Source organism: Pelecanus crispus, chromosome 1 (assembly GCF_030463565.1).
Source record: "Pelecanus crispus isolate bPelCri1 chromosome 1, bPelCri1.pri, whole genome shotgun sequence".
NCBI classification, from domain to species: Eukaryota; Metazoa; Chordata; class Aves; order Pelecaniformes; family Pelecanidae; genus Pelecanus; species Pelecanus crispus.
Genome location: NC_134643.1, coordinates 16,513,750 through 16,529,325, shown reverse-complemented (window position 1 = coordinate 16,529,325; position 15,576 = coordinate 16,513,750). Strand labels below are relative to the sequence as shown.

The window sequence follows — 15,576 nt, the reverse complement described above, 5'->3', positions numbered from 1 at the left end:
AGAAGGTTAAAATTATAGTGAATGGGCCAGACTGGAATCTGATTGTTATGTTTTTCTATTTTACTCTACACAGATGCAAGTGGATTCCCTAGGAATAACATTTTCAAAAGTAGCTAAGTGCTTATGGTCCATATGTCTTTCAAAAGCATCTTTCTATTCCCCTGGTTCTGGCCAGCTGGCCAGCAGGTCAGAATGGCAGAGGGTTGCCCTAGTTTATGTTACTGGGCCCTAGTTTATGTCACTGCTCAGTTTGTTTCTGAAAGCAAGGAACTGACAAGAGGAGGACCGATCTAAGCTGTCATGCATTGCCCAAGGAGTTGCATAGGGGCTACTAAATTGTTTGAGTGGCTGCTCAGCTGTATCAGTTCTGGGGAATAAAGTGGTCGCTGGGCACAGGAACAGCAGCGACGGTATTTTTAATTCCCAGTTTGGGTACGCAGATAATTAGTTTATGTAAGTGTAGTTCAGGTATAGGAGCATTTTCACAGTGGATTTTTATGAAAAAATAGGCAGCTTTGTGGCTGATGTTAACATCCCAACCATTTTGTAGTGGTGCAAAGTATGATTTATGTGCAGATTTCCTCTGCTGTGAGATTGAAATAAAGCGTGAACAGATAGTACCATCAATTCAAAAATGCTGAGGTAAATGGATCTGCTTTTGGGGGAAAATCCTGGTTTGCCATTATACTCCTACAGTTGCTTGCAATTATTGTTCATAGATTTAATTCAGTTATATTCCATGATGGGCAAAATATGTATATGTCAGTCTGAATCTTGCCTGTCCTGAGTTTTAGATACCATCAATTACAGTTAAGGTTCTTTTGTTGAAGAAAGAACATATTGCATGAAAAGAGGAAATAGCATTCTATTATATACTAAAGTGTAATAATTTCGTTCTCAGAGGCTTTAAATTATGTATGGATGTTTTATGTAGGATTTCTATAATATGCGATATGCACCTGAAACAGTTTTGCCCCAGATAGCAGTACTAGACCTCTTAACTTCCAAAGGTTTATGCGTTCTCTGCATTACTAAACACATACACTGATGGGGGAGAAATATGACAGAATGGTGACCTTTTTCCAGTGTTGTTGGTTATGGAATAGGAAGCTGTTGGAAAATGATTGCCACAGAGCTGAAAAGATAATCGGATGCAGTTCATTACTCATCTTGTCAGCTGCTCCTGCTACAAGGGATTGTATCACAAGATGTTAATCTGCTTGTGACTAGATTTCAAAGCAAGCATTTTTATTTTGGAGGGGGTGTAAGTAATTTAACATCTTTCAATTTTATTTCATTTTCAAAAGCAAGAGAAATGGAAAATTCCCAATTTAAAGTCTCAGAATATTAATGATAATAATATTAGTACATCCTTGTGGCTTCTGTTACAAAAATACGACGATATGCTGCAAAAAGCTATTTAATTGCAGAAGTTGTTCTTTTTAAGCTAATGATGAGGTAGTGTATTCCTTGAATAGTGGAAGTTAGTCTGCTAGCACACTTCATTGTGTTCTGCAAGACAACAAGTATAGACACAAGACAGATTTGCACCAAAAAGAATCCCTTCTACACATTAAATCACTAATGTGGATGTACCCACTGCTCCCATACATTGTCTACCGGTGAGGGTATTTGGTGTAAGTGTAGAGGAGGACCAAATTCATTACTTACACTCTACAGATGGGAAGATGACAAGAATGCAATTTTAGCTAGATGACATTTTCTGGAAGTGAAAGGCCCAAAAGAGCAGTTACTTTGTGATACTGTGGGATGTTGCTTACAGTGTTATATGAAGCATGGGGGAAGGCTTATAAACTTTCCATTACGATAAGATGAGCCAGTAGATCTGCTGTGTACATTTCATGCAAGCAGTACTGACCTTTCCTCTTCCACCTTCATCCTGCCTATCTTCTTAAGTCTTTGAAGAAGTTGTCCAGTACAAGGACAGGGACATTCCTTTAATTTCCTGCTAAGCTGGAGAAAAACACTCCTTTTGCTGTCCTTTTTTGTGTCATTTTCTAGTATTGATTATTGTCAAATGTAATTGCACATTATATTTTAAATAGTTAAATTATAATTTCCGTTATGATCTACAGGCACAGATGTAATCTCTGTTAGAATACATTATTTAAAAAATAAGTAGTGAGATACTTAAAAGTACTTAAAAATAATATATTGAGTTAATGTGTAAGCAAAAGAAATTACAGGTTTAAACAAAATAAATAAATGGTTTCTGGATGCTCATGGTTGCATATGGCACTTTTTACTCCAGCAGGAGTATCTAATGCTAATGCCTTGCTGTATTCCAATTTTGGTAGCTACAGTCCACCCACTTAAATACCCCCTGGTGTATGCGTAGGCAACAGTATTCTCTAGTTCCTGCCACAAACTCTTACAGGGTCTTTTGTGTGCTATTAATCAGCAGCTATATTTCACCTCCAGAGTGACTGCATCTCAAAACTGGACAAAGTGAAATATCGTATCTTACATTATAGAGCAACCAGTAGATAGTGTTTTTAGTTGGTCCAAAATTGGGGCATTAATCATTTTTTCCCCTAAACATTTTTGACTGAGTAGTCCATCAGTATGAAATGTTATTTGAATTTTCCGTGTAGCTTTCCCCTCTGTTTCTCCTCATACGTAATACAGTTGGTTAGCCAAGACGTGAGGGCCTTCTTCACTACAAAATTCTGATACAGTTAATGAACACTATTTGCCCAGGTCAGAAGACACAAGCTAATGGGCAAAGGCTTAATTGGTAGAGCTGTGGCTGCTACGCAAATGTTTACATGAGTAGATCTGTATATATGTCTGACTTTACATTTTATATATATATATTAGTACATACAAAAGTTATATATTTTCACAGAAACATTAAATGTCATCACATATATGTGTCGTGGTTTAGCCCCAGCCAAGAACTAAGCACCACGCAGCCGCTCACTCACCCCCACTACCCCGATGGGATGGGGGAGAGAATTGGAGGAGTAAGAGCGAGAAAAACTCCTGGATTGAGATAAGAACAGTTTAATAATGGAAATAAAGTAAAATAGTAATGATAATAATATAATAATGATAATAATACTAATATACAAAGCAAGTGATGCACAATGCAATTGCTCACCACCCGCCGATCGATACCCAGACAGTTCCCGAGCAGCGATCGCTGCTCCCCGGCCAACCCCCCCCAGTTTCTGTACTGAGCATGACGCCATATGGTATGGAATAGCCCTTTGGTCAGTTTGGATCAACTATTCTGGCTGTGCCCCCTCCCAGTTTCTTGTGCACCTGGCAGAGCATGGGAAGCTGAAAAGTCCTTGACTAGCATAAGCAGTACTCAGCAACAACTAAAACATCAGTGTGTTATCAGCATTCTTCTCCTACTAAATCCAAAACACAGCACTGTGCCTGCTACTAGGAAGAAAATTAACTCTATCCCAGCTGAAACCAGGACAGTATGTTACTGTTATTTGTCGCCATGTTGAATATGACAATTAAGATAGAAATGTTGATGTGGAGGTACTTCATGCAAGTTTGGTTTCAAGACCCTTTAATCATTGTATTTTCTGCTGAGATCATGACAGAGGTGTAGATGGTGATTACAGTAATGAAAAAAAGTTGTTTGAAAGTGCTCTGTAAGTATTTTTCTACCTCCATTAGATTATTTAGAAATGGAATTGAGTTACCATGCTGAATAGGCAAACATTGTTCCAAGCTGGAATAGAGAATATGAAAGCTAATTAATTTACTCTATAGTTGATGTGAAAGGCCATTTGTTTGATAGTAATTTTCACGTTTTAAATGTCAGACTGAAATGAAGAACTGAGTAATTTCACGTTTATGCTATAGTAATAAATTTACAAAAAACCCAAAGATATTTTATGCAGTGCACCTTCTGAATCATTGTCTAATACTATAATTTTACTTTGCACATTTATGAAAATCAAGTACAGTTTTAGAGAAATTACAAACATCGCTGTAAAATAAGTTACTTCAGTTTCTAAATCCATCAGTGTCCTCAAGCAGTCAAAAATGAGATTCCATCATCCCAGTTTATTTTAGTATTCTGTGTTAATTCTCATACATTTTACAAGTATTGAGTCCAGCAGCATAAAAGATGTTCTCTCTCAATTCTTAACATGACCCATAAATTTTACCTTTCTTTGAATACCTTTAGAGATAGGGGTGGGGTTGGATGAATTCCTCATCTAATCTCAGAATTTGTAAAAGCATTCTATCTGATAATACTTTTTTTTTCTTTTCTTTTTCTTTTTTTTTTTTAAATTTTTAGATGTCTCAGTGTATCTTTGAGTGATTTTCAGGTTTATATCAATTCTTGAAGGTGTAGTTTCAGAACTGAAACTTGAGCTTGAACTTGCAGTCTTTCAATGACCAGATCTTCAAGAGGGATGCAGTGGTACTCTGTTAATGGATGACATTCTAAACACCTTCATTGGTTTGCATGTTATTGCCAATGCAAGTGAATAGAGTGCGTTCTTTCTTCCTTTGTCATCTTAAGTAGTACTTCAGTTTGGAGTAGCTGGACTCTTATATTTGATAGCTAATCTCCTTTTTGTGGTGCTGGGCAGTGCAGAAGTTGAACTGATACTTTAAAAGGGCTTGCGTTACTAACACGACCTAGGGTTGATTGGTTGCGTTTTTTTCATTTTTCTCTTAGTAAAGTCACTGGCAGTGCCAAAAGGAAAGCTGAGAAAATGCATCCCTCTTTGACAGTGATTTCAGTGCTGAGCCCTTTGTTTAAACCCATCTTTAGCTGTGAATGTTGTGCTTTGATTTAAAACCTTGGACATTTCCAAGTGAGTTAGGATAGAAACAGCCAAATGCCAGTATAAGATCCTTAGAATTGCTGCCATTTGTCATCACTGCTGGCTGTTTCACTTTTTCGTTCTGAGCACTTTTTGTTGATTATCATTACTGTAGTCATTTGGTCAAACAAATTAATTTATACAGTAGGGTCAATACATTACGTGTATACCATGCAATGAAAAGAACTGTTTTGTCCAGAGTGAGATTCTCCTTCCCATGAAAACACTGGACAGCCTTCCAGGTATCTGACTAGTAGGGAGGACAGGATACCCATCGTCATCTCTTGTAATTTTTTCTACCTCAAACACACAGACAGGAAGAAAGCAAAAGGAGAAAACAAAGTCATGCTTTAATGCTTGAGCGTAAGCATAAGATGTTGGGGGGAATAAGGAAACAGCCTGCCCTTTTTTGTGTGTCCTTTTTGCAAGAATATGCTACCTCGTTTCCTCTTCTGACAGCAAGCCCTGTGGACACAAGGTGGTGAAGAGTCAGCTGTGAGGTTCACTGTATTTTCATGTGTTTTATGTTTTTAGAAACAGGAAACTGTTCCGCGTGAAGCAGAGCAGCATGCACTGGTTTTGATCCCTGGTTGGTGTTTGCAGGCACGTTGTGATGGCAGGAACAATAATTGCTGTGATGTAGTCAGCATGAGAACCCCCCCCAGAATGAGAAAGTCAATGCAATGCAAAGAGATTTTCTAACACAGCTCCTGAGGTGTACTGCTTTCGTCTACGCTCATGCCCCTAGAGAGCTGGGAGCATTTCTCTCAGACTTGAAGGAGAATATTCCATTTGAGAGAAGACTGAAGCTTTTATTTTTGTTTTCTCCAATATTTTTTCTAGCTTTAAACTTGAGGAAAACTTCTCAGACTTCATTTACTTAGTTTTTATTCTCAGTGATAGTAGAACAGCTTTGACTGGGAGCATTTGCATTGTTTAAGATTTTGACAAGAGTGTGTTTTGAAACTTGTATTTCTTTTGTCCCTTGCTATCAGGATGGCCAGGCTGATATTCTGTACAAATTTTGGACTGCAGTAACTCAGACACTTTCCTCTCAGTTTCAGTCAGCAACAGATTGTAAGTATTCAGTATAAATGATTTGTAATGTGTTCTGTACTTATTTTGAATCTCTCATTTCAGTAAGCCCTTTGCTCATTATCTCCTCTACTAGAACTATAGCAGTGGTTCAATCAGTGCAGGGTCTGTGAGTTTAAAACTTCTTGGGTTTGTAACCAAACAGGGTGATCCTCCTAAGCTATGATTGAATTTTCAGACAGAAATATTTTCTCCTTCATTAAGTAGTCATTATCTAATAACAAAAATGTATTTTTGCAACTGTATGTGAGGTAAAAATGTTTGGAATGGTATGTTATGCTTTCCAAAGAGAATGGGTTTGCCAAATTCAAAAATAGTAATTAGATTTTAAAAAGCAGTTCTTACAGTCTTTTCTTGTTAAGCACTGATTAGTTGGAAAAATCTGATTTTAGCCATTTTTGGATACCTCTATAAATAGGAGTTCAGTTTCTTCAGAATTGTGTCTTGTCTAAATATAGATAAATGGTTGGTGTTCTGACTATACACAATGTTCTCTACATATGTAATACATAAATGACAGATACAATCAAGGAATATTAAAAAAAAATAATGTATAAACGTAAGACAGTACTGTTACCAGTACATGCTAACACAGCATGCAGTTGGATCATAGGTGAGTTTGGTACTCTCATAAATACATCTTTCATGTTTGTATACAGTGTATAAAGTTAATCTTTTGCACATACAGATAAAGTGCCTAAGATTTGCATTTATCTTTGTGATCTCAGCTATTACATTGGTCCTTCAAAATTTGGTCCTTCCAGGCTTTACAGCAACAATATAATTTTGAGGAACTAGCTGGTTGATTCATGTTCAGTGGTTGCTAAGTAACTAGATGGTCCCAAAAGAAAATTTATTCATCTTGTGTTAAAACATATTAATTTTACTGTTTGCCTTACGCCTTACTTTAACAGCAGTATGTACATACCCGGAATCTCATATGTTCCAACTGAACATGTGCTACCTGTTTTCAGCACTTGGTTTTAAGATTGTAAAATTGTGACATCAGTTAATGGGATCAATTGACATTTCAGAAGTAAGGGAACTCTTACATTTTGTCAGCGGTACTTTGTGTGACAGCTATTCAAAAATATTTTATTACTTATGATTTTTAATGATGTTTTTTACATAAACATTTAGAGGGAGCGGTTGGATTTTTGAACTGTGAATGATGTTTTTACTTTGCTGCAGCTGAGTTTTGGGGAAACAATGCTTACAGTGAGTAGACTTTCATTTAAGTGACACATCTATATGAGAATGTTCATTTTTAACATCTAAATTCTAAGTGATTGAGTCCACAGACATCAGTCACAGACCTCTGGATAATATAGATCAGAGGAGAACTAGACAATATCAGAAAAATAGTGTAAAAATAGGAATTCATGGTAGTTTACAGAGTTTGATGATAGATCATGATCTGCTTTTATGAGGTTGGGACAGTATTTACAAACATAGCTTCAGTGACCTAAAATAACTGTGTTTGATAATAAATGTGAATCCTCCACTATACAAAATCAGACTATACTTGAGTTGAAAGGATAGGCTGGGTGAAATGGGGCAGACGTCTGGAACTTGAAAAACCTACGAATGAATGGAACAGTGTTAATCTCCTAATGTAATGGGAGATCCGTAAAGTATGAGTGATGTTAGATCAAGATTAACATCCGTTGCTAAGACAGTTGTACATTTGTTTCATTTCCTGTTACTTGTGGCCAGCCTTTCAAGGCTGAAAATAATTCTGATTTTTTCTTCTGGCTTTGTCATTCTTTATTTGACAAGTTTAGGAATTGCATTCTAGGTACCTTGTTTTAAGAAGTGTGGCTAAAAGCACATGCTTCCATAATCAGATTTTTTAAGACTTTGGCTTATAGAAGTTACCTCTGTCTGTTTTAAATGAGTATCTTCAAAGTTGCACAGCCCCACACATTTCCCCCATCGAGCTATTGTTAGAAAACCTCTAGATTTAGAGAGTTCTAATCACACTTTGGACTTAAATGAATGATAATAGTAATAATTAAGTTTGATACCAAACTGTTCACGACCATGATTAGTATCTTTATTGTACAAAATAAGTTTTCCATGTCATGTCTTCCAGTTGTGGGTTTTATCCTGGTGCTTTGGATACGTGCCTTTGTCAACTGCATTTATGTGATAGCTCATGCCGCTTTGAAATGAATTATAAATATTACATTATTAATACTAAAGATAGGATAACATTGTGTCGTGGTTTAGCCCCAGCCAGTGACGAAGCACCACGCAGCCACTTGCTCACTCCCCCTACCCCGATGGGATGGGGGAGAGAACTGGAGGAGTAAGAGTGAGAAACACTCCTGGGTTGAGATAAGAACAGTTTAATAATGGAAATAAAGTAAAATAGTAATGATAATAATGACAATATAATAACAATAATAATATACAAAGCAAGTGATGCACAATGCAATTGCTCACCACCCGCCGACCGATACCCAGCCAGTTCCCAAGCAGCGATCGCTGCTCCCTGGCCAACCCCCCCCAGTTTCTATACTGAGCATGACGCCATATGGTATGGAATAGCCCTTTGGTCAGTTTGGGTCAGCTGTCCTGGCGGTGCCCCCTCCCAGTTTCTTGTGCACCTGGCAGAGCATGGGAAGCTGAAAAGTCCTTGACTAGCATAAGCAGTACTCAGCAACAACTAAAACATCAGTGTGTTATCAACATTCTTCTCCTACTAAATCCAAAATACAGCACTGTGCCTGCTACTAGGAAGAAAATTAACTCTATCCCCGCCAAAACCAGGACACATTGTTATGTCATTCATTGATATAAATGCAAGGATACAGGTTGTTTATATGAATCCAAAAATTAGTTTGAACTTAGCAATGCGTATTCCTTACTGCTTTATTTTGCAGCCTCTATGTTTTTGAAACAAGCTTTTGAAGGAGAATACCCTAAATTACTGAGGCTTTATAATGACTTGTGGAAGCGCCTGCAACAATATAGTCAAAATATTCAGAGGAATTTTAACACAAGTGGAACTACTGATCTCTTTGCTGAACTACAACAAATGGAAGAAGATACACAGGACATATTCATGCAAAAAACCCAAGATTATGAGTATGTATTATGAAGTGTAAGGCAGTAAAATGTAAAGCTTTGCATCCTGCAAGAAAACAGAATATGTTTAAGAACTTAGTGTTATTCAGATTGTCAGAGCGGGAAAATTTTAAAGGCTTTTTTCCGCTCTTACAGTTCCTATTTTAGTGCTGTAGGATTTTCATTAGGTTATATAATTAATAGTGTTGGATTGTCATGTCTTTCATAAAGTCCCTGAGTTTGGAACTAGTTTTATCTTTTTGTCTCTTTGGGTGGAAAAAAAAGCAGAATGATGAAAATTCAGTTTTCTATGTGTTGCAATTACAGCAGTAGCTTTCTCTTAATGATACCGCAATCATTGGAGTGTGACAAATGCTCAGTTTGTTATGATTCACAGTTTTTATGTTTACACATCGTAGAATAAACATGATCGGAGTGGTAGATATCAGAAAGATCAAACTGAAACAGGCTCATCAAGTCTATTAGGACTTCTAGACTTATGTAAGATAAAATGAATATTTTATGTGAGATTTGTATTGGCTTAAATATGTTCCTGAGCAATCAGTGGGAGACTTATCATTGACTTCAATGGAACCAAATTAAAGTGTTCACCAAACTTCTGAGAATGAGGTAAAATGTTCGAGAGCGCTACTGCTTACTCATTTTCACAAATAGAAATACTGAAGACTGAAGCTTATTAAAGGTGAATTTAAGAAGATTCTTTCTGTTTGAAGCTTTCTATATGCATATGTATACCAGGAGATAAATTAGCTATCTTCTAATGATTTATGTGAATATAAAAAGGTCTTTCATTGCAGTTCTGGATATCCTGCTGATATTTTACAGATGTTTTTAGCACTGTTCTGAAGACCACCTTGAACTAGGGATTCCACGTAGGTCTTACAGAAAGTGCTAAGAACTGTGTTGAACTACACAGAATGGTTCCCTGACTAGTTACATGGTTCAAGTGAAAACCAAGGTGTTATACACTATTAAAATCTTTTCAAGTGCGTATGTGTAAAGAGCAGAAAGAAAAACCAGGTTCAATACTGCGAAGTTTGTATAGTCTGGAAATACTCAATGCTATTTTAATTTAAAATGTAGTAATTTTGTCTTATACCCACAGTCCAGAAAAAGCCTTGAAAGATTCACTGCAACAGTATGAAGCTGCTTATTTGTCAAAATCCTTATCTCGACTTTTTGACCCCATCAATCTTGTCTTCCCTCCTGGAGGTCGGAATCCGCCTTCTTCTGACGAGCTTGACAGCATCATTAAAACTATAGCCAGGTATGCATGTATAATACATTACAAAATGTAATCTTGTAACATGTTTTTTCTCGTAAGTTACTATTTTAGAAATGAGGCTTCCTTAACAGTAAAAGGTTGATTATCCTTTAGTTATAAAACTGGTTAGTGTAAAAATTAAGTCAGGATTTAGAATAGAATAGAACAGAACAGAACAGAATATTTCAGCTGGAAGGGACCTGCAGCGATCATCTAGTCACCTGCCTGATCACTTCAGGGCTGACCAAAAGTTAAAGCATGTTATTAAGGGCATTGTCCAAATGCCTCTTAAACAGACAGGCTTGGGGCATCGACCACCTCTCTGGGAAGCCTGTTCCAGAGTTTGACCGCCCTCTCGGTAAAGAAATGCTTCCTAACGTCCAGTCTAAACCTCCCCTGGCACAGCTTTGAACCATTCCCATGCATCCTGTCACTGGACCCCAGGGAGAAGAGATCAGCACCTCCCTCTCCACGTCCCCTCCTCAGGAAGCTGTAGAGAGCAATGAGGTCACCCCGCAGCCTCCTTTTCTCCAAACTAAACAAGCCCAAAGCCCTAAGCTGCTCCTCACAGGACATGCCTTGCAGCCCTGTCACCAGCTTGGTTGCCCTCCTCTGGATGCATTCAAGGACCTTCAGATCCTTCTTAAATTGTGGGGCCCAGAATTGTCCACAGTGCTCGAGGTGAGGCCGCACCCATGCTGAATACAGCAGGATAATCACCTCTTTATTATTATTCATAATTTATTACAAATTTTAATATTTATTTTCTTTTTTTTGGTTTTCTGGAATAGCTGAAATTTTAAGTTTTACTGTTTAAGCTTATAAAGCACCAGGAGGAGAAACTTCACACATACTGTAAATGTCTGATATCTTAATTATTCTGACTGTATCAAAGGGATGATGATAGTTGCTTGGCTGCAAGTGATAATGCCTGATGTAAATACTCTGTTAGAGTGAAACAGCAAGATAATAAAGACGACTATTCCAGGTAGAATTTGTGAAATGAGATGCTTAAATTACCAATGGTGTATTTTCCCTCATATGGTTTTGGTAAGGACTACTCTGTTTAATACAGTCTGAAAATGATGGGCAGTATTCACAGTATGTGTATGTGAGTGTGTGTGTGTAATATTAAATACTGACGCTGTACTTGTGGCTGGGAGTTGCAGATGCTCAGAACATGCCTATTGGTGTGGTTATTGATATTATTTTGCTCCTCGCAGAGGAGAAGGGAAAATGACTTGAAAATTACAAAATTTCAGCTTTTTCCAGAGTGACCTTTAGCTGATGCTGTTTGGGGCCCTGCAGAGTTCTCGGTGAAGGTTGTTCCTATGTCAGGGTGCTTAGTGTCTATCCAGTTCTTCTGAGAGGTTATTCTCATCGCTAGCAACATGTGTTCAAAAAACGGGTAGATGTGGCACTTGGGGACATGCTTTAGTCTAGTCTACCCTTGATTGGCTTAAAGTAGACTTGGTAGTGTAGGTTAATGGTTGGACTGGATGATCTTAAAGGTCTTTTCCAACCTAAACGATTCTATGATTCTATGATGGTCCTTGCGCTTGCCTATATCTTCAGTAGAGCATTTATGAATGCAGCCCCAACCGATGGAGATCTGGGAGGTTCCAGGAACAACAAATACTGGAAGTGATTTAGAATTCTTTTCCTTCTGTTTGTTCCCCGTCATTCCTTTGGGGCCTCTGTTACTATAAAGGATTGCCTAAAACATGGCTTATTAGTTGTGTCAAGCTAAGGCGTCCCCTGGGTATTTCTGCACAGCTCATGTAATTCCAGAGTTGAATGACTGTGTATTCACCTGTAATGTTTGAAGGCTGCTGCCAAAGCTTGAATGTAGTTAATTGCAGTCAATATTTTTGAATGGCTTACTAATAGTCATTTCATACTGAAGTGTCATTCCTAAACTTTGCTCATTTTTACTAGAATAGGAACGGCACATAAGATTCCCAAGTGACTTGTTAAATTGTAAACTGAATTACGGTGCTTAGAAAGACTTGGTTATGTGTGTTACTCTCTCTAAACTGACATGCCACTTAACTACACATTCATAGTTAATTCTTTATCAATTAAATACAGCATTGTTTAGTTGTCAATTAAGATTTGTAATCTTTTCTTCCAGTGAGCTAAATGTCGCTGCTGTTGATCCAGACCTGAGTTTAGCTGTGGCAAAAAATGTGGCAAAGACCATTCAGCTCTATGGTGTAAAGTCTGAGCAGCTTGTAAGTAATTCTAAATTTTTAAAAACTTATGCTTTTCTGTGTACAATGTTCTGGGTTTTGTAGATTTACAACATAACAGTAAAGCAATCTAGATAGACAAAACCTTCAAACTGGCTTTCCATTATATTTGGAAACATTTTCAGCTAAATTCTGCCTTCAGATAAACACAGTGTATTGATAGCAGTAAAATTTGTCTGTATAACGCCAAATTGAATTTGCCATATTAATTTAAAAAAATCAAAATTGTAATTGTTGTTAAGTAAAATTAAGACAATTCAGTTTAATATTTATCAACATTACCATTGATACTACATCAGTTACATGATACATCGTCCTTATGATATTAAAGTCTGGGCTATTCAAATATATTTTTTCACTATTTGCAACAAAATTTGGGCATTTTTCCCATATATTTATTATTTGCCATATATTGAACTGACCTTTGATTTGTTTGCATTTGTCAAATGCTTCCAGTCATTTGCCATGCACTGTTATCTAGTGTTAAACTGAGTAGAGGAAGGATCCCCAAAGCCTTATCCTTTGGGCAAGGATCCCCAAAAAGCCAATGGATAGTACAGTGAATGTCATCATCATATGAAAAAATAATTTTTAAGATCAGCAATTTTCTCATGAAGTCTGTTGCTGAAATGTTAATGTTTTTCTCATGAAGAGATGAAAATTAATTTTTGCAATATGCAGACCCACAAGAAATGACTATTTGTATTTGTAAACAAGATTTTCATTTACCATGAATTCTGAAAGTGAACTCAGACACCAGTGATGTTCATTTACTATATGGTTCATTTAAAGAGATACACTTGCTAACAACTTTTTGTAATAGTTGGCTACAAAACAGCAATTAAGTTAGTGTGGATTCTGGTTTTGGACACCTGCTGTCTCTGAATAGCTTTAAAATAACTGAAATTCAATAACACGTACCTTGTTTACCATGTCTGTTGGATGAATTGTATTGGAAATTTGCAAACTAGTGTATGGAAGAGGAACATAGGTGAACCAGTCATGAAGGCCTGTAAAGAATATTTAAACTTTTAAAATAAAAATATGTGTTTACATTATTTTGCTCTATATTTAGAGAGTAGTGCTTAAGTTGTGTCTTCCTTTAAAGACACTGAATCGTGGCTTCATAATTTCGGAGTGAAATTTGCTCATGAAAGAAATGAGGATTTTTAGTAGGTTGCGAGAGTCAACATGAGTAAAAAATATTACACTTGTGTTTCAATTTATCATGGAGTGTAGTGTCAAATAGTGGCATTCAACTGGAAAAAGAGAGACATATCAGCTGTAACTGTGAAAGTACCAGGGTCTGTTGTGCTCATCATCTCTGTTAGAGTTTGAATCTGGCCAGTGGCTTGTTCGAAAGCATACATCGTTTTCTGATCAGCCAGCTGGCAAATTCTTAAGAAACCCAGAAAAAAAGGATATGTAGAAATAAGCTGACAAGTGTATGATTTGTGGCTTTGTATTAGCTGACCTTAATCTAAAAGAATGTAGGAGTAAAGAGGGAGTCTGAGCCCTGAACTTCTTTAATTTGACAACTGAAAATAAAATCTGAAACTTTGAATTCAAACTAAGCAACAGGATTAGTCAAACTGGCACAATGAACATGAATGTCCTTCAAGAATATACCTGCAAATTGTAAAACAATATCAACTATGTATTGCACAACTACTTTTTTTTTACTTTTTTTTCTTCCCTTACTGAAAAGTGTTACAAAATTAAAAACTTGAAGAGCTCAACACAATTGCCAAGGCATAGGTGTATAGTGCTATCTTCAAAGTGCTAAAATATCATGCCTAGCCTCCAGCTGCCTCTCCAGAAGGGCATGGCTCTCCCACTTGTCTTGTGCCCTGCTTGCCAGCCCTGTGGATATGATCTAGAACATCTTAACTTTTTTTTGTACCTATTTTTGGGCAGACAGATTGAGCCTGAAATGTGTACCGTGTGTAGAACAGGAGCTATGTCAGACAGCAGTGTTTCATTATGTTTTAGTGGTGTAGCCAAGAATGCAATCTTCATTCAATCTTGCAATCCAGCCTCCAACGATAGCTTTCTAAAGCTGAGAAGGGTGACCATGTAACATTTCCGCTCAGACGCTTTATTGCTGTAGTAGAGCGGTGCTAAAGATGGAAATTTAATTTCCTGGAGGAATGCACAATTGAATTATCTTCCAAATTAAAAGTAAACACAAGAATCTCAGAATTCTCAGTGAAGAAAGATTGGGGGCACTTTTAAGAGTCATTAGAATTTTTTTTTATGTTGTTGTAATGTTGCAGGTAGATTTGAATGGTGAAAAACTGAAATGTGCAGACGTAAAAAAAAAAATTGAGACATTCTGATGTCAGGGGTTTTATTTATTCAATTTCACAAAAAAAGGAATTGCAATTCACTAAGATTTCATTGCTGTTTCTCCAGTTAGCTTTAGATAGGACAAATAATAAGAAAAATGTCATTCAAGACTCAAAGATTTTACCTTTGAGTAAAAGCAGCATCTAGCAATCTGTACATATAGTACTAAAGCAAAAACAAGTGGGAAAAAATGGCCTCTGCCTGTGAATGCAAAACATTTGTTTGTGTTACTTGTGACCTCGTACACTGCTGGCTTTTGGTTTTCAGCTTTTGCTACACCAAGAACTAGCTGTTGCTGTGCCTGAGACCTATTCTTGTATTAATCAGTTCAAATGATTTCAAAGAAGATATAAATAACTCTCTGTGAGCAGTAGGTAGATATATTCTGCTGTTGGGTGAATCTGTAGCTAACCCTTTGCTGATGCTTGGTATGGTTGGTGTATGCTATGAAGTGTTCAGAATTCTTGTCCTAATTTCACTCAGTGTAATTGCAGATGTTCTTACTATAGAGTTTGAAGAGATAATTATACATTGCACTAAATTTAAAAAAATATTGCTATTAATTTAAGAGTATTACCTTTCAACTTCACCACCCATCCTGTGTTTGGTTGGGTGATGCTGAGCAAGGGTGCTTGGTGTATTTTCTCTGTGCCTTTATTATTTTGTCTCTTCTTATTGACATTTTCCCTCAATCAGG

At 36.9% G+C, this 15,576-nt stretch overlaps 1 protein-coding gene across 1 annotated transcript in view; it reads left to right on the top strand.

Moving 5' to 3' along the window:
- Nucleotides 1–15,576, top strand: part of COG5 (component of oligomeric golgi complex 5) — a 200,895-nt gene that overhangs the window by 143,257 nt on the left and 42,062 nt on the right. Inside the window, exons 13-16 of the mRNA XM_075719793.1 lie at nt 5,822–5,903; nt 8,810–9,014; nt 10,120–10,281; nt 12,413–12,512. Coding sequence (XP_075575908.1) covers nt 5,822–5,903; nt 8,810–9,014; nt 10,120–10,281; nt 12,413–12,512 — 549 coding nt within the window. The remainder of the gene's footprint in view (nt 1–5,821; nt 5,904–8,809; nt 9,015–10,119; nt 10,282–12,412; nt 12,513–15,576) is intronic.